Source organism: Ranitomeya variabilis, chromosome 4 (assembly GCF_051348905.1).
Source record: "Ranitomeya variabilis isolate aRanVar5 chromosome 4, aRanVar5.hap1, whole genome shotgun sequence".
NCBI lineage: Eukaryota > Metazoa > Chordata > Amphibia > Anura > Dendrobatidae > Ranitomeya > Ranitomeya variabilis.
In genome coordinates, this window is record NC_135235.1 from 71733809 (window position 1) to 71757889 (window position 24081).

The 24081-nt window shown below is 46.6% G+C and overlaps 2 protein-coding genes across 4 annotated transcripts in view; both read right to left on the minus strand.

Annotated features, from left to right (window-relative positions):
* Nucleotides 1-2249: 2249 nt before the first annotated feature.
* On the minus strand, nucleotides 2250-14328 carry LOC143768419 (uncharacterized). The gene is made up of 3 exons (XM_077257093.1): nucleotides 13936-14328; nucleotides 4435-4551; nucleotides 2250-4244 (listed from the first exon to the last, which is right to left on the minus strand). Exons 1-3 carry the CDS (start codon nucleotides 14075-14077, stop codon nucleotides 4039-4041), a joined length of 465 nt encoding a protein of 154 aa, XP_077113208.1. The 5' UTR covers nucleotides 14078-14328; the 3' UTR covers nucleotides 2250-4038.
* A 3729-nt stretch (nucleotides 14329-18057) lies between these two features.
* TACC2 (transforming acidic coiled-coil containing protein 2) overlaps nucleotides 18058-24081 on the minus strand; it is a 149543-nt gene continuing 143519 nt past the window's right edge. For all 3 annotated transcript variants that reach the window (XM_077258703.1, XM_077258704.1, XM_077258702.1), the window contains exons 18-21: nucleotides 21550-21710; nucleotides 21370-21476; nucleotides 19803-19923; nucleotides 18058-18730 (exon numbers count right to left, since the gene is read on the minus strand). In XM_077258703.1, the coding sequence (XP_077114818.1) occupies nucleotides 18665-18730; nucleotides 19803-19923; nucleotides 21370-21476; nucleotides 21550-21710 (455 nt within the window). In that variant the 3' untranslated portion in view covers nucleotides 18058-18664. The remainder of the gene's footprint in view (nucleotides 18731-19802; nucleotides 19924-21369; nucleotides 21477-21549; nucleotides 21711-24081) is intronic.

The following is a 24081-nucleotide window of genomic DNA, read 5'->3' on the forward strand; positions in this document are numbered from 1 at the left end:
CTTATTCACATTACATCACTTGACATATGGTAAGGTTTTAATAAGTTAGGACCATCCCGAATAGGGTCACCTTGACGTGGTGGGATGGCTTTTACTTTTTTTTTTAAAATCAAAATCACATTAACGAAGTACCCTATATTATGTTCATGCTCTATTACTGCTGGGTATTTGCTCTTTTTATTTTTATCTTAGGTTTTGCCTTGTAGAATTACTGTAGACACAACTCCATCCATATGCCGCCCATTGTACAAGGATTGAACAGCATATACACTATAACACTCACAACCATATTCTGTATTTTAATAACATCCAAATATTATTACTCTTATAATATAAATTCTTCTGCATATATATATATTAAGAACAAAACTTAGAAATCGCCAATAATTCCTCTCTTGAGAATAAAATTTGCGAAAAGTAATCTACGGAAGATGAGTAAGTGCTTTGGATTGTGTCAGACTGTATCACAGGTCCTATACTTCAAAAAGTGGCAGCCATTAGGTATATGTGTGGGGCCAGAACACATACCAGGAAATCTGAGTTGATGTTGCCGTCAGTGAGTCGAAGTTTACTGAGCAAAATGGCCACATTTACTTTGTGTCTGCTCACATCACATTTTTGTTCACATGTAGAATGCATATTCGGAGAACCCTCACCAAATATGTGTACTTAGGGATCCACTAGAAAAAGGGGGAGGTCAACAGATTGTCCAATTGGCCTTTGGTTTCTCCATATTGTAAGGGATAGTTTAGTAGAGTAAATTATTTAATTGCTGGGTCCATGAGAAAAAAATGTATATGCTAAACACGTTTTATTTTTCATACAGAAACTAATGTGTGACGGGTGCTTGTGTAGGGTATCCATCACAGGAATTAATTAAACAGATTTGCCATGACTAGTGATGAGCGAACGTGCACGGATAAGATATTAGCTGAGCATGCTCGGGTGTTAACCGAGTGACTTCGTTGTGCTCAAAAAATATATTCGAGTCCCCACTCCTACATGTCTTGCGGCTGTTCGACAGGGATTGCCTGTTTGTTAGACAATCCTTGCATGTGTTCTGGCTGTTGAACAGCCGTGAGAAATGCAGCCGCAGGGACTCCAACATATTTTTAGAGCACGACGAAGACACACAGTTAGCACCCAAGCATGCTCAGATAACACCTTATTCGCGCACGTTCGATCATCACTAGCCGTGACCATTTCAATAGCTTTTGGTGGATACGTTAATTGGAGACATAGAAATGTGACGTGAACAGCGCTTTTCACCAGTCTGAATAAAAGAGATAATGAGAGAGATTTCTACCAAATACATTAATCCAACATTCACCAATTTGATTACAGTCTGTTCACATCACATTTTCTTCTTTTGGTGCAATTTGCTTAATTGATTTACTTAAATTTTGGAATATTAAGACAAAACTTCAATTTTTACCCAATGAGTAAATACTGCTTCCGAGAAGAACAAGAAGATGAAAGTTGGTGGAAGTTCATACAGTAGATGTTCCCGCTTTATGCTGATACATTTTCAGGAGGACACTGAAGTTGTATTAAAGTGAACCTGTCACCATGAAAATGCCGTCCAATCTTCAGGCACCATGTCATAGAGCGAGGAGAGAAGAGTGTTTTGATATGTAGTTTTGGGAAAAAAAATCAGTATAATCTGTGTTTTAATCACTTAAAGGGAACCTGTCACCTCAAATTGGCGGGATATGTAAATGCCTTTTTTCCGGTCCGATGGGTGGCGTTTCGTCTTCATTTCTCCACCCAATCCGTCCCTGTTGTACGCAATATGTTCGTGAATTAGAGTACTTGTCCTCCATAGTTCGTGCGTGCGCAATGCAATCTTGTCTCGCACACGTGCAGTATGCTTTGCCTAACTGCGGGCAAAGCCGAAAAGCATTACTGCGCATGCGCCTGCGCACTATGTCCCAGAACACAGCGAAATACTTTGGGACATAGTGCCCCGGCGCATGCGCACTAATGCTTTTCGGCTTTGCCCGCGGTTGGGAAAAGCATACTGCACGTGTGCGAGCGAACATTGCATTGCACACGCGCGAACTATGGAGGACAAGTATTCTAATTCACGAACATATTGCGGACAACATGGACGGATTGGGTGGAGAAATGAAGACGAAACGCCACCCATCGGACCTGAAAAAAGGTATCATGATTAAGGGTGCTCAGTCACCGGAAACGCGTTGATCTTGGTTTTAATGTGCTGATGTTTTGTCCTCACACGCTATTTTGAAGTGAAATAAAGCTACGGATCTTTCACTGCATCGTTGAGCTGGATTCTTTTCCTTTTAAATGATTAAAACACAGATTATACTGAATCTTTTTTAACAAAACTATTTATCGATGTCATCAGCTCCCCCTGCTCTACAATACCAGGCCTGCAGCTCGGACTGCATTTTCATGGTGACGGGTTCTCTTTAAATGTTTATCCATAAATGAGCGTCAGTGTTGAAGATCACCACTTTACCATCTGCCACTTTGATGTCCAACGAATAACGTCAGTGTGACCACCTGGCACACATTGTACATGTAAGACCCACTGTGCTAGTTACTAATGTGCAAGCACTGATTAAGCATAGAGGAGAGCTAAAAAAAAAGAATTACAGGAGTCTATAATGTTTTCTCTTGTGGAGTTGTAGAAAGGAAAATCTTAAGTTACAGTTAGAAAAACATGGCTGCTTTCTTCCCAAAACAACTCCAAAGGTGTCCGCATATTGTGTGTTGTGTGGCTAATCTTTCTTATTCAGTTCAGTGGAGCTGGGCTGCGATATGAGATGCAACCTATGGACTCGCGGTGCTGTTTCTAGAATTAAGCCACCATTCTTTACTAGAAACAACTTAAAATATTCACGTACTTGTATGTGCTATGTGTTAGAGTAACTCCGGTGTCACACTTCTGAAATTCATGGTCCGAGTATGGACCACTGTGTCTTGAATAGCCTTAAGTCTCTTGCCCAAACTCCACAGTCTCATCGCCATATATAAAGCTGTTGAGTTTGGATAAGAACAATGACCAATCTGGACATTACATTCCGTACTTTGTCCATGAATGTCGGAAATGTGGCATACGCCAACCAATATTTGCCAAATCTCACAGAACTTCTGGACGTCTGTAAAAGTTGGCAAATTTTCTGGGTGCACGAGTAATGATCACAAAGCCTCCTGAAAAACTGCATATTTAGATTGTTTTTCCATGAAGGGGCATGGACAAGGTCTGGAGGAGAGGTAGAGAAGGTTGCACCCTTTAAAAGGGGATGTCATTACTGGGAGAACATTTGGGGTCGGATCTATTGCACCTCGTGTTCTTTCCTTTTCAGGTGTCCTTTAATAAAAGTTGGTAGTTAAGCCCAATCTTTACGAGCATACTTATCACTCAACATGGGTTCGTGTGGCCCTAGCGAAAGATCTATAATAGGACCCTTTGACTTCCCCACATTATTTGTACCATTGGTGCTATCATATAGAGTATTGGTCCTATCATATGGAGTTGAAACTTTTCAAGCATATTTATCACCCAACACGGGTTCATAGGACCCTAATGGAAGATCTATAACAGGGTCCTATGACTACCCCACATTATTCGTTGTATTGGTCCTAACACATGGTGCACCATGGCCCAAGTGTGACTGCATTGTCTGAAATCTTTATTGTTTCACCCCTCTGATCAAAATGCTAAGAATTGGGGTAAGTTCTGAACCTCTTTGACTTGTCTATAGGTCATCTATATTGACAGGGGAAAACAAGTGTTGGCCGTATCCCAAAGTTTACAGCCCGAACAATGCAATAGTGAGATATGGTTACTGAATAAGACGCGAGGTTGTTATACGACTTGCTGCAATCTTAATGGATATACATCGCTGATCTGCAGCAAGGGCTCCCAGCTTTCCTCCCAGATGTTGAACTAAGCAGATGTTTGTTCTTTGTTTCAGAAGTGAACTTCATGTTTTGCAATGATCCATAAATGAGTGACTACAATTTTTACAACAGTCCCATGACTAGATACCATGAGCAAGAAAGCAATCAGCTGATGATCAGGATGCAGAAGCCCAACGTGAGAGCCACCAGAATGCGTAGGTAGCTGGCACTGACATGGCTGCTCGATCCCTGGCTGCCACTGTTACAATTGTTGGAGAAGCAGCAGTTGACTTTGACACCAGAGGCTTTTGCTCCATCCCGCAAAGCTCGATCACAGAAGGACTTGAAGGAGCAAGACTTCATCACTCCACCTAGATAGAAACATAGGATGGGATAAGAGTTAATGACTGTAATGAGATTAGGATGTTGGGGATTAGCAGCGGCCAAGTGAAGACTAGTTGTTGATAATAGAGCTACATAGAATAAAAACCGCGTAGAAGATAATCTAACCATCTATGTGCTATAAAACTTTTTGCAGCCACATATTATTTGTATACTTACTAGTCTGTCCACGGATTATGGCACAAGCATCGGCGTCTCGGGGGCACTGCTGAGAACCTTGCCTATTACAATCTTCATCATTGGATCCAACGCAGGAGAAACATTGTAAACCATTACCTAAAAAAAAAACAACATTGTTTTTGTATGTTAAAGCAAGATCTGTGATCTCCAGCACACACATACATGGTTGGCCAAGCAGTTTTGGGCAGTAGCAAATACCATGGCCACTTGCCAGTTAGACTAGACAATTCCCAATAATAATTGCTTGCTATTTCAGGTTTGCATATCTTTTAAATATTGGTTCAGTCCTGAATATACTGCCATATGGTCTCTAGAATTAATTCTGAAAAGATAAATCTTACACGTGCCGACAGACTACAATGACATACCCAGACAGCGCCAAACCAGACACCGAACTGTATACAGTGCGCAGATGGCACACATTTTGCCCAGTTGGTGTCATACAGTGCCCACATAAAGGCAAACAGTAGAACCATGGAATCATATACGGTAGTGCTCATTCGGTGTTTTTAGGCCTCTTTCACACTAGCGTCGTGCACTACACGTCGCTATGCGTCGTTTTGCAGAAAAAACGCATCCTGCAAAATTGCTTGCAGGATGCGTTTTTTCTCCATAGACTTTTATTAGCGACGCAGTGCGACACATTGCCACACGTCGCAACCGTCGTGCGACGGTTGCGTCGTGTTGCGTCGGACCGTCGGCACAAAAAACGTTGCATGTAATGTTTTTTGGTGCGTCGTCTGCAGCATTTCCAACCGCACATGCGCAGCCGGAACTCCGCCCCCTCGTCCCCGCACATCACAATGGGGCAGCGGATGCGTTGAAAAACAGCATCCGCTGCCCCCGTTGTGCGGCGCTTGCACAGTATGCGTCGGTGCGCTGCAACGTCGCATTGCGACGTGCAGTGCACGACGCTAATGTGAAAGTAGCTAGATGGTGCTATGCAGTGTTTTGCCAACACTTCAAAGGTAAGATAGAATCTCCATCCTGTGCGATAGGTTGTCTCTGCTGTCTACCAGCAGCTGGGAAAGTGAATTAACATCTCATATACAGTACTGGATTTACTTACTTTACATGCCTTCCTTATTGGTCTCTCTATATCCTGGTCTGTATGGACGAACATGTGACCACTACAGTCAATCACTGGTTGTAGAGGTGATCAATATGTCAATGCTGCAGTCAGTGATTGGCTACAGTAGTCACATGTCAATGTAGAAGGGAGTATCAAAACGGGTGCAGCGGTGGATCGGTAGGGTGAGAATTAATTTGATTATTTTAACCCTAACCACTTTACATTCTATACTGTAAAGGAATTTTTCAGTACAAACTGCTGTTACACGTTGGTAAATAATAAATACCTCAATTTCTGGTCATTCTATAACTTGTGTCTGCAGTTTTGCCCTGTGCAGTCTCTAATTTGCAATTGACTCTGAGCTGGTGGAGGAGACTAGCTGCAATGATCCATCCCATACACTAGGAAGAGGGATTCCTGCTCTTTATTCTTTATCTAGCACAAAAACAAAAGCAGTAGAAGTATGGAGGAAGTGATACAGCGGGACAGATCAGTGTAGAGCTCTGGTGTGAGGTAATAGACTTGTTATAAGTCTGGGCAGGATTGTTCTGGATCTCCCTCTGCCTCTTTACTCACTCTGCTCCTCGCTCATCCTCCTCATACCCGCTCTATACAGTACTGTAGGCTGTGTAATCTGACTCCTCACTGTGCTGGCAGTCTGTCTAGTCTGAGCATGGTGGAGTTTAGTTCTTTTCGGAATGGATGGTAAGAAAGAAGTGGCTCATAATGGGAAAGAAGCAGAATGCTCTGATAAGATATATTTTAAAATGTCATTCATTCACCTGTACTATTTTATGCGAAGGTTGCTGGAAGTGCAATTCCATGTCAAAAATAAAATTGTTCAGATAACACCTTTTAACGACCTATTTATTAGTGTAATCCTGGCAGCCCCGTCATCATTAATGTGCTGAGCAACGTTCTCAAGGCTAGGCTAATATCCTCCTCTCACTGACTTCTCCCCTTCACCAGCTCTCTAACAGACTTCTCTGCATAAAATCCTTTTTTAGACAATCTTCCATATTGGTCTCTCTCTCACACAGACTGCCCCCAGGCTTCTCTGTATTAGACAGACTGCTCATCTTAACTACCCATGCACCCACTGCTCACTATGGCACCTCACACATACTGCTCCCTCCTCTTCCATACAGGCTGCTCCCTCCTCTTCCACACAGGCTGCTCCCTCCTCCACACAGGCTGCTCCCTCCCCCTCCACACAGGCTGCTCCCTCCTCCACACAGACTGCTCCCTCCCCCTCCACACAGGCTGCTCCCTCCTCCACACAGGCTGCTTCCTCCTCCTCCACACAGGCTGCTTCCTCCTCCTCCACACAGGCTGCTCCCTCCTCCACACAGGCTGCTCCCTCCCCCTCCACACAGGCTGCTCCCTCCTCCACACAGACTGCTCCCTCCCCCTCCACACAGGCTGCTCCCTCCTCCACACAGGCTGCTTCCTCCTCCTCCACACAGGCTGCTTCCTCCTCCTCCACACAGGCTGCTCCCTCCTCCACACAGACTGCTCCCTCCTCCTCCACACAGGCTGCTCCCTCCCCCTCCACACAGGCTGCTCCCTCCTCCTCCACACAGGTTGCTCCCTCCCCCTCCACACAGGCTGCTCCCTCCTCCTCCAAACAGACTGCTCCCTCTGGCTGTTCCCTCCTTCTCCACACAGGCTGCTCTCTCACCCTCCACACAGGCTGCTCCCTCCCCCTCCACACAGGCTGCTCCCTCCCCCTCCACACAGGCTGCTCCCTCCTCCTCCACACAGGCTGCTCCCTCCTCCTCCACACAGGCTGCTCCCACCTCCTCCACACAGGCTGCTCCCTCCCCCTCCACACAGGCTGCTCCCTCCTCCACACAGGCTGCTCCCTCCCCCTCCACACAGGCTGCTCCCTCCTCCTCCACACAGGCTGCTCCCTCCCCCTCCACAGATTGCTCCCTCCCCCTCCACACAGGCTTCTCCCTCCCCCTCCACACAGGCTGCTCCCTCCTTCTCCACACAGGCTGCTCCATCCTCCTCAACACAGGCTGCTCCCTCCCCCTCCACAGGCTGCTCCCTCCACACAGGCTGCTCCCTCCCCCTCCACACAGGCTGCTCCCTCCTCCTCCACACAGGCTGCTCCCTCCTCCTCCAAACAAGCTGCTGCCTCCGGCTGTTCCCTCCTCCTCCACACAGGCTGCTCCCTCCCCCTCCACACAGGCTGCTCCCTCCTCCTCCACACAGGTTGCTCCCTCCCCCTCCACACAGGCTGCTCCCTCCCCCTCCACACAGGCTGCTCCCTCCCCCTCCACACAGGCTGCTCCCTCCCCCTCCATACAGACTGCTCCCTCCTCCTCCACACAGACTGCTCCCTGCTCCACACAGGCTGCTCCCTCCCCCTCCACAGACTGCTCCGTCCCCCTCCACACAGGCTGCTCCCTCCCCCTCCACAGACTGCTCCCTCCTCCTCCACACAGGCTGCTCCCTCCCCCTCCACAGACTGCTCCCTCCCCCTCCACACAGGCTGCTCCCTCCCCTTCCACACAGGCTGCTCACTTCTCCTCCACACAGGCTGCTCCCTCCCCCTCCATACAGACTGCTCCCTCCCCCTCCACACAGGCTGCTCCCTCCCCCTCCACACAGATTGCTCCCTGCTCCACACAGGCTGCTCCCTCCTCCTCCACACAGGCTGCTCCCTCCTCCTCCACACAGACTGCTCCCTCCTCCTCCACAGACTGCTCCCTCCTCCACACAGGCTGCTCCTTCCTCCTCCACACAGGCTGCTCCCTCCCCTCCACACAGATTGCTCCCTGCTCCACACAGGCTGCTCCCTCCTCCTCCACACAGGCTGCTCCCTCCTCCTCCACACAGACTGCTCCCTCCTCCTCCACAGACTGCTCCCTCCTCCACACAGGCTGCTCCTTCCTCCTCCACACAGGCTGCTCCCTCCTCCTCCACACAGACTGCTCCCAACTCCTCCACACAGACTGCTCCCTGCTCCACACAGACTGCTCCCTCCCCCTCCACACAGGTTGCACCCTCCTCCTCCACACAGGCTGCTCCCTACCCCTCCACACAGGCTGCTCCCTCCTCCACACAGGCTGCTCCCTCCCCCTCCACACAGGCTGCTCCCTCCTCCTCCACACAGGCTGCTTCCTCCCCCTCCACACAGGCTGCTCCCTCCTCCACACAGACTGCTCCCTCCTCCTCCACACAGGCTGCTCCCTCCTCCTCCACACAGGCTGCTCCCTCCCCCTCCACACAGGCTGCTCCCTCCTCCTCCACACAGGCTGCTCCCTGCTCCACACAGGCTGCTCCCTCCCCCTCCACAGACTGCTCCGTCCCCCTCCACACAGGCTGCTCCCTCCCCCTCCACAGACTGCTCCCTCCTCCTCCACACAGGCTGCTCCCTCCCCCTCCACAGACTGCTCCCTCCCCCTCCACACAGGCTGCTCCCTCCCCTTCCACACAGGCTGCTCACTTCTCCTCCACACAGGCTGCTCCCTCCCCCTCCATACAGACTGCTCCCTCCCCCTCCACACAGGCTGCTCCCTCCCCCTCCACACAGATTGCTCCCTGCTCCACACAGGCTGCTCCCTCCTCCTCCACACAGGCTGCTCCCTCCTCCTCCACACAGACTGCTCCCTCCTCCTCCACACAGACTGCTCCCAACTCCTCCACACAGACTGCTCCCTGCTCCACACAGACTGCTCCCTCCCCCTCCACACAGGTTGCACCCTCCTCCTCCACACAGGCTGCTCCCTACCCCTCCACACAGGCTGCTCCCTCCTCCACACAGGCTGCTCCCTCCCCCTCCACACAGGCTGCTCCCTCCTCCTCCACACAGGCTGCTTCCTCCCCCTCCACACAGGCTGCTCCCTCCTCCACACAGACTGCTCCCTCCTCCTCCACACAGGCTGCTCCCTCCTCCACACAGGCTGCTCCCTCCCCCTCCACACAGGCTGCTCCCTCCTCCTCCACACAGGCTGCTTCCTCCCCCTCCACACAGGCTGCTCCCTCCTCCACACAGACTGCTCCCTCCTCCTCCACACAGGCTGCTCCCTCCTCCTCCACACAGGCTGCTCCCTCCCCCTCCACACAGGCTGCTCCCTCCTCCTCCACACAGGCTGCTCCCTCCCCCTCCACACAGGCTGCTCCCTCCCCCTCCATACAGACTGCTCCCTCCCCCTCCACACAGGCTGCTCCCTCCCCCTCCACACAGATTGCTCCCTGCTCCACACAGGCTGCTCCCTCCTCCTCCACACAGGCTGCTCCCTCCTCCTCCACACAGACTGCTCCCTCCTCCTCCACAGACTGCTCCCTCCTCCACACAGGCTGCTCCTTCCTCCTCCACACAGGCTGCTCCCTCCCCTCCACACAGATTGCTCCCTGCTCCACACAGGCTGCTCCCTCCTCCTCCACACAGGCTGCTCCCTCCTCCTCCACACAGACTGCTCCCTCCTCCTCCACAGACTGCTCCCTCCTCCACACAGGCTGCTCCTTCCTCCTCCACACAGGCTGCTCCCTCCTCCTCCACACAGACTGCTCCCAACTCCTCCACACAGACTGCTCCCTGCTCCACACAGACTGCTCCCTCCCCCTCCACACAGGTTGCACCCTCCTCCTCCACACAGGCTGCTCCCTACCCCTCCACACAGGCTGCTCCCTCCTCCACACAGGCTGCTCCCTCCCCCTCCACACAGGCTGCTCCCTCCTCCTCCACACAGGCTGCTTCCTCCCCCTCCACACAGGCTGCTCCCTCCTCCACACAGACTGCTCCCTCCTCCTCCACACAGGCTGCTCCCTCCTCCTCCACACAGGCTGCTCCCTCCCCCTCCACACAGGCTGCTCCCTCCTCCTCCACACAGGCTGCTCCCTCCTCCTCCACACAGGCTGCTCCCTCCCCCTCCACACAGGCTGCTCCCTCCTCCTCCTCCACACAGGCTGCTCCCTCCCCCTCCACACAGGCTGCTCCCTCCCCCTCCACACAGGCTGCTCCCTCCTCCTCCACACAGGCTGCTCCCTCCTCCACACAGGCTGCTCCCTCCCCCTCCACACAGGCTGCTCCCTCCCCCTCCACACAGACTGCTCCCTGCTCCACACAGACTGCTCCCTCCTCCTCCACACAGGCTGCTCTCTCCCCCTCCACACAGGCTGCTCCCTCCACACAGGCTGCTCCCTCCCCCTCCACACAGGCTGCTCCCTCCCCCTCCACACAGGCCGCTCCCTCCTCCTCCACACAGGCTGCTCCCTCCCCCTCCACACAGGCTGCTCCCTCCCCCTCCACACAGGCTGCTCCCTCCTCCTCCACACAGGCTGCTCCCTCCCCCTCCACACAGGCTGCTCCCTCCCCCTCCACACAGGCTGCTCCCTCCTCCTCCACACAGGCTGCTCCCTCCTCCACAAACGCTGCTCCCTCCCCCTCCACACAGGCTGCTCCCTCCCCCTCCACACAGGCTGCTCCCTCCTCCTCCACACAGACTGCTCCCTCCTCCACACAGGCTGCTCCCTCCTCCTCCACACAGGCTGCTCCCTCCTCCACACAGGCTGCTCCCTCCCCCTCCACACAGGCTGCTCCCTCCCCCTCCACACAGACTGCTCCCTCCTCCTCCACACAGGCTGCTCCCTCCTCCACACAGGCTGCTCCCTCCCCCTCCACACAGGCTGCTCCCTGCCCCACACAGGCTGCTCCCTCCTCCTCCGCACAGGCTCCTGGCTTTTTCATCTAGTGACTGCACAGTCCATAAAAAGAAGCTGAACACTGATTACTTAGCCAAATGCTTCTCAGAGATTAGTGCATGGAAACAGAAAGGGCTGTGCAGCTAATAAATGGCTGTGCAGTTCTCTCTGTGATCGTTAAGGGAGCGTAGCAAGTGCCCTGCCTGATCATTAAGAGGATTGCTCATGAAATCTGCATGGGAGGGATCAGAGAGAATTTGTAACCTGGGCACCTGTGTCGCTGTGGAGTTTATAGAAAGTGGTGGTGGTAAGAGGCCATATGTGTCACCCCGAAATAGGAGCCCTGGTTCCACTGCAGAACTGTCAAATCCACAGCTCCACCACTTGCTTTATGGAAAAGATTCAGTTACAGTTTACATTTGTTAATTTAAACATAGCCTCAGTCCAGAAGACGAGGGCATTAATACATTTGCATTAGCCCACAGATCAGCAGAATGGAAGAGCAGCCACACTCCAGTAAGCCGGACTGGGATCCAGTGCCAAGCCATCCACACTGGTGTAGTCAATGTGCCAGGTACTGCAGTGAAGGAGCTCCAGTGAACAGTCCTGCACCTTCAATTTGCTCCCTTTTAGGTTCCCTGGGGGTGGGATTATGATACAATAATTGGCCTATGTTAAAAGTAAAATCCTGGAAATCCTCTTATATTTAGCACAAAAGTAATTATTTCTGAATATTGAATATTACATAACATAATCGCAGTCCGGAAGAACCCCGCAACCACAGGATCTGTCTCTGCATCTGACAAAATGACTAGCCCAGACACCAGAGGACTCATGATTCCCAGTATCAAGCAGCCAGTGTAAGCAATAAAAATAAAGAGGATAATTTGCTGATGGGATTTTTAAATTTTGCTATTTTTTTTTTCTTGAAAAGGGCACCAAAGACAGTGTTCGCCCCCATTCACCGTCATTGTAAGGTACTTTTATTATAATTGTAGTTGCCTGTGCAACTATGGTAATACTGAAAACCACGATCAGCGTATTCAGCTTGGAGTTGCAAAACCACAAACTTTTGGAGTCTCTCAATCAACATCGTAATGTGTTTATTTTCCAGTGGAAAAACCTACTAATGATGGCTACTGTACTAAGGCAAGTAAATACAAAAATATCTAGCAGACGCCCTTTAGAAAAAATTAAAAATAGCAAAGGAAATGGTTTTTGGTCAGACAGGTTAGTAGGAAAGTCTAAAATATGACCCTGAACAAACATCATGATGGAGAAGCTAAGTCTGTGAACAACCAAGTGCACCAATAACACCAGAAACTACAGATAATCCGGATAAGCTGAGAACTACTCGAAATGATATAATTCCTATACTGATAAGTGAACCAATTGGCCAATGTCTGGTCAAATAGTGCAGGTGATGTGATTGCTCCAGTTCGAAGCATCACAATTAGCTGATCAGATAACGTTCTCATACTAAGGGCTCTGTCAGCATAAGTTTTTTCGATATGTGTGCTATCCATTATTTTATTTTGGACCTATTACAATGAATTTGCCTTTTCATGTGTCGTTTTTATTTGCAGAACGATTGTCCATTCAATAAATTTGGAGACATGTCCCAGTTGGATCAACCTCGTCATCACAAGTCAATGGCTCAAAAAATGGATAGCAAATTGATGTCATCGATGTACTGTCTGTAATTTTTTACAGAAACAGATGTAACAAGAATTGTAAAAAAAAAAACCGACACGTGGACCAAAAATGGATCCAGCACATTGAAAAAAATATACAGCTCTGGCAAAAATTAAGAGACCACTGCAAAAATGTTCAGTTTGTCTGATATTTCTCTTTATAGGTATATTTTTGAGTAAAATGTAAATTGTTATTTTATTCTATAAACTTCTGACAGCATGTCTCCGAATTTCCAAACAATAAATTTTGTATTTTTTTCTGACAAAGAAAAATGGTCAAAATAAAAAAATAAAAATTCCAGGGCTTTCAGACCTCAAATAATGCAAAGAAAACAAGTTCATAATCATTTAGAAACAGCAATATTAATGTTTTAACTCATGAAGAGTTCAGAAATCAATATTTTGTGGAATAACCATGATTTTTAATCACAGCTTTCATGCGTCCTGGCATGCTTTCCACCAGTCTTTCGCACTGCTCCTGGTGCAAAAATGTAAGCAGTTCTTCTTTGTTTGATAGCTTGTGACTATCCATCATCCTCTTGAGTACATTCCAGAAGTTTTCAATGGGGTTCAGGTCTGGAGATTGGGCTGCCCATGACAGGGATTTGATGTGGTGGTCTCTTAATTTTTGCCAGAGCTGTGAAACCGGGCTAATTAGTAACGTCTGACAGTTTGGGAGAATATATTGCTGCCTACTTCTACCCATTGGTCCCATCTGAATATGGCATCTAAAGACTTGGAGAATTGCCCAGATTGCCCCCCTTACGACTAGCCTTAGTTTAATTAGACTTATAATTACTGATGCAAAATTGAAACTATAAAATTTTCTAGCATGATGCAGTTTGTAGGCGCAGAACTACTCTGTTACATGGTATCACATGACAATAGTACAACGCTTTTGGGCAATATGGACTACAAGAATGGCAAAGCACAAATGACTTCTAAGTATGGCTGACATGTAGACAGTAAGACGAGCGTAGGTGGCAGACCAAGAACATTTCATGAGCTAGAACTTCCCGCTAAAGACATTTACTCGAAACCTTCACAGTCCCTACTTACCTTCCTGTATCCTGAGAACAGAGAGAAGCAGAAGGGTGTTCACCAGCCACATGGTGACCGTGCCGGAGCCTGGGCTTCCTACAGACTGGTGAAGAAGGCCGCTGCTACTGCAAGGATTATCGTCTTTTGTAAATCTCTTCATGAAGGGGGCTGCACACACTGCCAGAAAAACAACTCATTCCTATTAAAAGCTCCTGTCATCCACATTATCTCTCCAACAGACTCCCATCTTACCACCCTAAGCCTCCTAACCCAGGTTATTGTGACCTCCTGAGTTCTCAAGATAATTAACGCTTTTAGGTCAGGGTTACATCATGAAGAAGAATTGAGGAAAGGTCTAGATTTCTTACACCCATAGCAAAAGTAGTCCTGTCATCCGCTCCTGAAAGTAAACCAAGCCTGTCATGTCTGATAGCGCGATTCACCTGCAGATATGGGGTTGACTTGCAGGTTAATAGCGTTTTGAAAGTACCCAATTGCTGCACTGAAAGTGCGGTACTTAGGAGAAAATTAACTTTGTTTCTCCCTGCACCCTCAGACTTTCAGTCATACAGGCATGCCGGTGCGTCTTCAGTCATCGCTCACAGCACTGACCAGCGGATGCACTGTAGGGACAGCTGTAACTCGAAGTGCCGGGGCCATGCAACCATGCAAACAGCCGCTGCTCACTGTATACTGAGCAGTGACTGAAGCCACACTGGCGCACCTGTATGACTGAAAGTCGGAGGCTGCCGGGAGGAATAAAGTTCATTTTCTCCCAGGTGCCACACTTTCAGTACAGCGGTAGGGCACCTTAACAACACTATTAACCTGTAGATTAATCCAATATCTGAAAGTTAATAGAGTAATCAGACATGACAGGTTCCTTTTAAGCATCACTTGGAACCAACCTACTGAGATTAAAAGGTTTGTCCAGGCTTGGGCTTCAAGTGTGCAGTCGCTCTATGTGTTTGCAGTCTTGTGAATCCTCACAGAACGCACAAGGTGCACTGTCAAGATTTTCTGGTGGCAGCATCAGGAGTGGGAGGGCGAGTGACTGACAGGATCTGTTTTGCATACATGCGGACATGAGTCAATTAGATGTGAACGGCCTCGCTCAATACAAGTGAATTGAGCAAGGCCAGATACGTCTAGTTGGAATGTGGACAGAAGTGTGCAAACCGCCGGCACCAGAGAATCCTAACAGCGCATAATGTGCTCGCTGTGAGGATTCACTAGTCTGCAGTCACATAGTGACTACAAACTTGAAGCCCAAGACTGGAAAACTCCTTTAATGGGCCGCCCACGTAATACACAAACGTTCATTGCCCTCCAAATTGAAGGTTACAATTGTCCCTGAAAATACATTGGTTGTCCTGGAACCAACTAATATTAAGTTGACTATAACTTAACAATAAAATAATAGTAATAATAATAATAAGAAGAAGAAATAGGCATAAAAATATTGGACACCCATCGACTGGGAAGTTATTCACTGTTCCATGAATTAAAGAGAAGTTTCAAACTTGAGAACACCCCTTTAAAAGATATTATTATGTGGGGATGGTGGCATCTACCACCCATACACTAACAAGGGATCTATCCTTCTACTGGGCACATTGTGAGCCTTTTTAAGATGTATCCATTAAATAGATGTTATAGAGTCTGTCTGGCAAAAGAGGCCTGTAGTTTGGATGTCTGGAGCTTTCCCCGCCTTCACGTCAAAAGTAGGGCACAAAATGAATATCAAGAGTGGGTTATGTTTTTTTTATAATAATTTTTTAGATGGAAATAATAAGATTGTTTTTTTACACTTAAGATTTTCTTTTTACATTTTGGTCATTAATAGTGATGAGCGAGGGTACTCGTTGCTCGGGTTTTCCCGAGCACGCTTGGGTGACCTCCGAGTATTTATGACTGCTCGGAGATTTAGTTTTCATCGCGGCAGCTGAATGATTTACAGCTACTAGCCAGGCTGAATACATGTGGGGGTTGCTTGGTTGCTAGGGAATCCTTACATGTAATCAAGCTGTCCAGTAGCTGTAAATCATTCAGCTGCTGGGAAGAAAACTAAGTCTCCGAGCACTAATACTCGGAGGTCACCCAAGCGTGCTCGGGAAAAACCGAGCAACGAGTATACTCGCTCATCACTAGTCATTAATGTTCCTTTGTGTTTCTGACTTTTTACATAAAAAACTCTTTAAATCATTTTCTATTTAAAGAGGATCTGTCAAAGAAATGCTATTGATCTGCAGATAAAGAGGTAATCTGCAGGTAAATAGCATTTACATCCTGTGTAGCTGGCTTATGGGAGCAGCAGCTACAGGGAGAAAATTAAGTTTTACTTCTCTGCAGCCGCTCACTTCAAAGTACAGTACAGACCAAAAGTTTGGGCACACCTTCTCATTTAAAGATTTTTCTGTATTTTCATGACTATGAAAATTGTACATTCACAATGAAGGCATCAAAACTATGAATTAACACATGTGGAATTATATACTTAACAAAAAAGTGTGAAACAACTGAAAATATGTCTTATATTCTAGGTTCTTCAAAGTAGCCACCTTTTGCTTTGATGACTGCTTTACACACTCTTGACATTCTCTTGATGAGCTTCAAGAGGTAGTCACCGGGAATGATTTTCACTTCACAGGTGTGCCCTGTCAGATTTAATAAGTGGGATTTTTTGCCTTATAAATGGGGTTGGGACCATCAGTCGTGTTGTGCAGAAATCTGGTGGATACACAGCTGATAGTCCTACTGAATAGACTGTTAGAATTTGTTTAATGGCAAGAAAAAAGCAGCTAAGTAAAGAAAAACGAGTGGCCATCATTACTTTAAGAAATGAAGGTCAGTCAGTCCGAAAAATTGGGAAAACTTTGAAAGTGTCCCCAAGTGCAGTGGCAAAAACCATCAAGCGCTACAAAGAAACTGGCTCACATGAGGACCGCCCCAGGAAAGGAAGACCAAGAGTCACCTCTGCTTCTGAGGATAAGTTTATCGGAATCACCAGCCTCAGAAATCGCAGGTTAACAGCAGCTCAGATTAGAGACCAGGTCAATGCCACACAGAGTTCTAGCAGCAGACACATCTCTACAACAACTGTTAAGAGGAGACTTTGTGCAGCAGGCCTTCATGGTAAAATAGCTGCTAGGAAACCACTGCTAAGGACAGGCAACAAGCAGAAGAGACTCGTTTGGGCTAAAGAACACAAGGAATGGACATCAGACCAGTGGAAATCTGTGCTTTGGTCTGATGAGTCCAAATTTGAGATCTTTGGTTCCAACCACCGTGTCTTTGTGCGACGCAGAAAAGGTGAACGTATGGACTCTACATGCCTGGTTCCCACCGTGAAGCATGGAGGAGGAGGTGTGATGGTGTGGGGGTGCTTTGCTGGTTACACTGTTGGACATTTTTTCAAAATTGAAGGCATACTGAACCAGCATCTTGCAGCGGCATGCTATTCCATCCGGTTTGCGTTTAGTTGGACCATCATTTATTTTTCAACAGGACAATGACCTCAAACACACCTCCAGGCTGTGTAAGGGCTATTTGACCAAGAAGGAGAGTGATGGGGTGCTACGCCAGGTGACCTGGCCTCCACAGTCTCCAGACCTGAACCCAATCGAGATGGTTTGGGGTGAGCTGGACCGCAGAGTGAAGGCAAAAGGGCCAACAAGTGCTAAGCATCTCTGGGAACTCCTTCAAGATTGTTGGAAGACCATTCCCTGTGACTACCTCTTGAAGCTCATCAAGAGAATGCCAAGAGTGTGCAAAGCAGTCATCAAAGCAAAAGGTGGCTACGTTTGCTTTGATGCTTTCCTAGGATCCAGCCTGATGGACCCTAGGAATCCCAGTCCAACACGGCGGTGGCTCATCTACCAGCAATGAATCCTTACCACAATAGATCCTGAGGTTGATATTTGCGTGGAGATGCATTAATTTGTGTGGTCATCAAATACTACGTAAACAAGATTAGATTAACCTGACACTTAGAAAAATGCTCAGATCATGAATGAGATAGGAAAACCACATTGTGAGCCCCTTGGGGTGCAGGACAGATTGAAATGATCTAGAAAGTCACAGTAATACAAATAGACACTTACATGAGTAGCAACACATGACACACGCACCATGCACAAATTGGGTAAACCTTTTAATTGCCAGTGGCACACAGTTTTTGCGTCCTTGGCAAATACTGAAGCTGTCATCATAAGTGCAACCATTAAATAGACAAGTCATTCTCCTGTGATAAAGAGCAAGAACAGACCAACAAAGACATTGCAGCCATGTAGGAAGGATAAGATTGGTTCTCCAGTGTTAGCAGAATACAGATTTATTTACAGCACACCGTTCATGCGATTCTGAGCCTTTGCTTGATATTTTCTTACCACCATTTTAAATAAAGTCCAGCAAGAAGGGTGTCCCCCAAAATTGTATATGAAACGTCTTAAACATGATGCAGTCTTGCCCGGCAGGACCATAGGACGAGCTCACAGCTCTGTGTTTCAATCAAAAGAAAGCCATATAAAACTTGACAATACGCAAGAAAATTCAGGGCCGGTTTTCTGCCTCCCTGATACAGGAAGGACATGCAGGAGGGAAATTTGCGTCATACGCATCCTAAGCCTCCCTGAGCCGCGAGTGCCTCCTCTCAACATTTCAGGTACAAACATAAAAGTCTGGATCTCCACATCATCCCACTTGCACTTTGCAAGGAAAGTGAACATCTCATAGGAAAAGAAGCCGGTTAACTCTTTCCCATCTTAGCAATCAGTTCGTCACAGATCTTGGTGAGTTCTTCTATCTCTTTATTCTGCAGGGAAATATAGAATTCATGAGAAACACAAAGAGAAGACAGAGAAAGAGGGTCAAAGAGACAAAGAAAAAGGGGTGGAAAGTGAAAGTCAAAGAAAGAGTAATGAGAAGTTCAATAAAGAGAGTGGAGAAGACAGAAGCGAGAAGTGAAATAAAGAGTGGTGAAGTTAAAGTAAGAGGTGAGAAGTCAAAGAAAGAGTGGTGAGAAATCAAACAGGTGAGAAGTCAAAAAAAGAATGGTGAGAAGTCAAAGAGAGAGGGTCCAGAAGACAGAGAAGTAAGAAGTGAAAGAGTGAAAGAGTGGTGAGAAGTTAAAGAAAGTGGGGCGAAAAGACAAAAAAAAGAGAGATGAGAAGTCAAAGAAACGGGCGAGAAGACAAAGAAGGAGAGGTGAGAAGTCAAAGAAAGAGGGGCGAGAAGTCAAAGAAAAAAGAGTGATAAGTCAATGAAAGAGTGGTGAGAAGTCAAAGAAAGAGGTGGGAAGTCAAATAAAGAGTGGTGAGAAGTCAAAGAAAGAGATAAGAAGTCAAAGAAAGAGGTGAGAAGTCAAATAAAGAGGGTCCAGAAGACAGTGAAGTAAGAAGTGAAAGAAAGAGTGGTGAGGAGTTAAAGAAAGGGGGGGGGGGGGCAAAAAGACAAAGAAAGAGATGAGAAGTCAAAGAAACAGGCTAGAAGACAAAGAAGGAGGGGTGAGAAGCCAAAGAAAGAAGAGTGATAAGTCAAAGAAAGAGTGGTTAGAAATCAAAGAGAGGTGAGAAAATCACAAAAGAGGGATGAGAAGTCTAAGAAAGAGGGGTGAGAAGTCGAAGACAGAGGGGTGAAAAAATCAAAGAAAGAATGGGGAGAAGTTAAAGAAAGTGGTGAGAAGTCAAAGAGGGGCGAGAAGTCTAAGAAAGCGGGGTGAGAAGTCAAAGAAAGAGGGGTGAAAAAAATCAAAGAAGGGGGAGAAGTCAAAGAAAGAGTGATGAGAAGTCAAAGAGGGATGAGAAGTTTAAGAAAGAGGGGTGAGAAGTCCATGAAAGAGGTGCAAGAAGTCAAAGACAGAAGGGAGAGGAGTTGCCTGCACAAACCTTCTGTTCCAATGTCCTTTCCAAGGCATCTACTCGGAGTTGTTCCTTCCTCAGACTGGCTTGGTAAGCTGCTTGTTCCTGCTGGGACTTGCCGCGCACCTGAGCAATCTCTGAATTAGCTCTGTAAGACGACATATATTCTATGATGAATTATGACATTTTATGTTAAAGGAGCCATTTAAAATTGATTGCTCAGACGTGGAATACGCGTAAGCAATCATTATTAGATCACCGGTGATCTGACTCTCGGCATCCATGCCAGTCAGCAGGTTGAAGGGGCTATCATGCTTGTTGACTGGTTCTTACTTGCTTGCGCCCTACTTTTTGTAACAGCGATGCAAGGTGTGTTTCCCTATTCTGGATAACATAGGCATAGGTGATAGATTTTTTTTTTTAATGAGTCCATCCCTTTTAACCCTTGGCTGTTGTGGCCAATTTTTGTTATATAGTGTTTTCTTTCCTCTTTTTCCAAGAGCCACAACTTTTCCATCCACATAGACTTATGACAACTTGCTTTTGAGAGAGGAGTTGTAGTTTTGAATGACACTATTTCTTTTACTATAAAATGTTATGAAAATTGGGAATAAAATTCCACGTGGAATGAAATAGTGAAAAAAAGAACAATTTTATCATTATTATTGTTTAGGTATTGTTTTTACGCAATTCAATGTGTGATAAAAATGGCCTGGCAATATGATTCTTCGGGTCAGTATGATTTTGGTGATGCCAAATCAGTGGAGTTGTTTTTATTATTTTAGTGGATGAAAAAAAATAAATTAAAAAAATCAGAACAGGGTACCATAGTTTGTGTCACCATTTTCTGAGACCCGTAAATTTTTAATTTTTGATGGAGCTTTGTGAGGGCTTCTTTTTTGGCTTGGCGAGCTGACATTTTTATGGATACCATTTGGGTGCAAAATCCGACATTTTTATTGCATTTTTTGGTGAGGTAGGATGACCACGCTCAACCTATCGTGGGGGAAGGATGGTGATGATGGCCAGTGCACATGTGCACAAGTAACATTGATTGATAGCAGCATCTATATGGCTAAACAGAAGCGATCAGAGCTAGTTCTGGTCACTACTGTTACATGCAGATGCCATTTATAGAGCAGGCTCAGGTCCTGATCTCGATTCAGAATTGAGAACTCTGGTATAGACATACAGTTATATCCATATTCACCAGGGTGTTAAAGACGGGGTGCACAATCTGCAATTAGGGGGCCACGGTCAGCACTAATGGTGAACTGTGTGACATCTCTGAGATGGCACAAAGGCGGACTATGGACCCCTGCATAGCACTCAGGAAAGGAATAGGTGAGGAGGTGTCAGACATTTAGGCAATATGTTATAAGGGTCCTAGATGGCAATACCCCTTTAAGTTTTCATGTTGCCCATGGGATTGATTCAGTCATCCCTACTTTAAAGGGATTTCCCCATAAACAACATATATCACCTATTCACAGGACAGGTGATCGCTGGGGGTTCCAACTGCTGGGACCCCCCACTAATGACGAGAACAGAGGTCATATGTGCATGTAGTGTTACCACCTTAACCCTCCATTACCTGTCCAGCTTCTCCTCTGCATGGATCTTCAGAGCATGGTACCGCTGCTCTTCCTTCTTGACTCGCGCCAGGTATTCTTGAGCGCATTTCTTCAGCACGTCCTCATTCTGTAGAAGAACACGTCATTTACACATCACAATATCCTTCACGATAGTAAAGCGGCGGCATTGGGTCACTCACCTTCCGGAATCCTTCCAGGACATCCTTCATTTTCTCATATCTTCGGAAGAGATCGGCCAGGGATTTCTCTACCGAATTAAGATCGGCGAGAGCTTGTTCTTTCTCCAATATCAGCTGCTGCACGTTGTGATTGGACACGGACTTCTCTCTCTGCTCATCATCTGTCCCACAAAACAAGATAAGATTATCAAATATCAAAAGACTGACCGTCACATCCAAACAGAAATCAGGTGTGAACAGGAGCATACTGAGAGCAGCCATCTCCATACATAACTAACAAATAAGATTATCAGCGTCTCCGTCACTCCTTCCAGTGATAGCAAAATAGACACAAGTCCAAAATCAGACAATTCTTACCGCTAATCAGTCCTACTATTCCATATTGCGAAAATCTGCAGTAATTTTGTCCTATACAACATAAGGTTTAGCTGGGTCCAGACCATACACTGCAATGGGATGGGGGAATTGTGCATCAAGGCTTATAGACAAGTGGTCCGCTCCCTTCGCTCTGGGGTTTATTTTCTTAGAACTGTATATTTTGCAGTTCCTCAGTTAATCTAATATATAAAGCTGAATGTGTGTGTGTGTGTATGTCCGGGATTGGCATCTGCACCGTCGCAGCTACAGCCACAAAATTTTGTACAGTCACACGTCTGGACCCCGAGAGCAACATAGGCTATGTTGTGAGGTGAAATTTTAACCCTGCGCCTTCCAATTCACCAAACAATTTTGCCCCTATCTACATAATGGGGAAAAAGTGAAATGAAAAGTGTTGGAGGCAAATTGACAGCTGCCAGATGTGAACAAGGGGGACTTAAAGAATGAGAGCGATGGCGCCAAAGAGTATATACCGTACAGTTGCTAAGGTGGGGCCCTGACATGGGATAATCACCACACACGGGGATATGAACACGCACACAAAATGCGCCACACACTACCCCGTGCTTGAACACATATACCACCCTCAGCACACATTTCACCACACATACACCAACCTCGCCACATAAAAGTCGAAACACAAAAGTCACCGCTCAAAACTCGCCAAGCGCAAAAGTCGCCACATGCAAAACTAGGCTCACGCAAAAGTCACCTCATGGAAAACTCGCCACACGCAAAACTTGCGCACGGGGAAAAATTGCCACATGCACAAAAGTTGCAACACATGCAAAAGTTGCCTCACACAAAACTTGCACATACTCAAAACGCACCACACATAAAACTCGCCACGCGCAAAACTCGCCATTCGCAAAACTTGCTGCACACAACTTGCTACACTAACCTGTCACATGCAACTCGACACACAAAAAGTTGCTACACGCATGTCGCCACACAAAACTCATCTCACAAAAGTCGCTACATGCATGTCACCACACGCAACTCAACACACACAACTTGACACACGAAACTCGCCCTAAAACACACACAAGTCTGGTATTATCTTTCAAAAATAAAAATCTGATTAATAAGCAGACAAACTACAAGAGCAACAAATGTACCATATAGGAATCCGGCAGCTGTCAGTCACATGACCTGTCTATTATGTGTATGTGTGAGCTAATATATACTGCCAGGGGGGAGGGCTTCCTGTTGGCTGGGATTTATCAGGCTGCCAATTTAGCTTACAAATACTGAGGTAAAAATACTGAGCAAATAACGTGTGAACGCGGTCTAATACAGGAGGAGATGACATACAGATATATACTATATACAGGAGGAGATGACACACAGGTATATACTATATACAGGAGGAGATGACACACAGGTACATACTATATACAGGAGGAGATGACACACAGGTATATAATATATACAGGGGAGATGACACACAGGTATATACTATATACAGGAGATGACACACAGATATATACTATATACAGGATATGACACACATATACTATATAGAGGGGAGATGACACACAGGTATATACTATATACAGGAGGAGATGACATACAGGTATATACTATATACAGGAGGAGATGACACACACATATATACTATATACAGAGGAGATGACACACAGGTATATACTATATACAGGAGGAGATGACACACTGGTATATACTATATACAGGGGAGATGACATACAGGTATATACTATATACAAGAGGAGATGACACAGGTATATACTATATACAGGAGAGATAACACACAGGTATATACTATATACAAGAGGAGATGACACACAGGTATATACTATATACAGGAGATGACACACACATATATACTATATACAGAGGAGATGACACACAGGTATATCCTATATACAGGGGAGATGACACACACACACACACACACACACACACATATATACTATATACAGGGGAGATGACACACAGGTATATCCTATATACAGGGGAGATGACACACAGGTATATACTATATACAGAGGAGATGACACACAGGTATATACTATATACAGGAGGAGATGACATACAGGTACATACTATATACAGGAGTAGATGACATACAGGTACATACTATATACAGGGGAGATGACATACAGGTATATAGTATATACAGAAGAGATGACA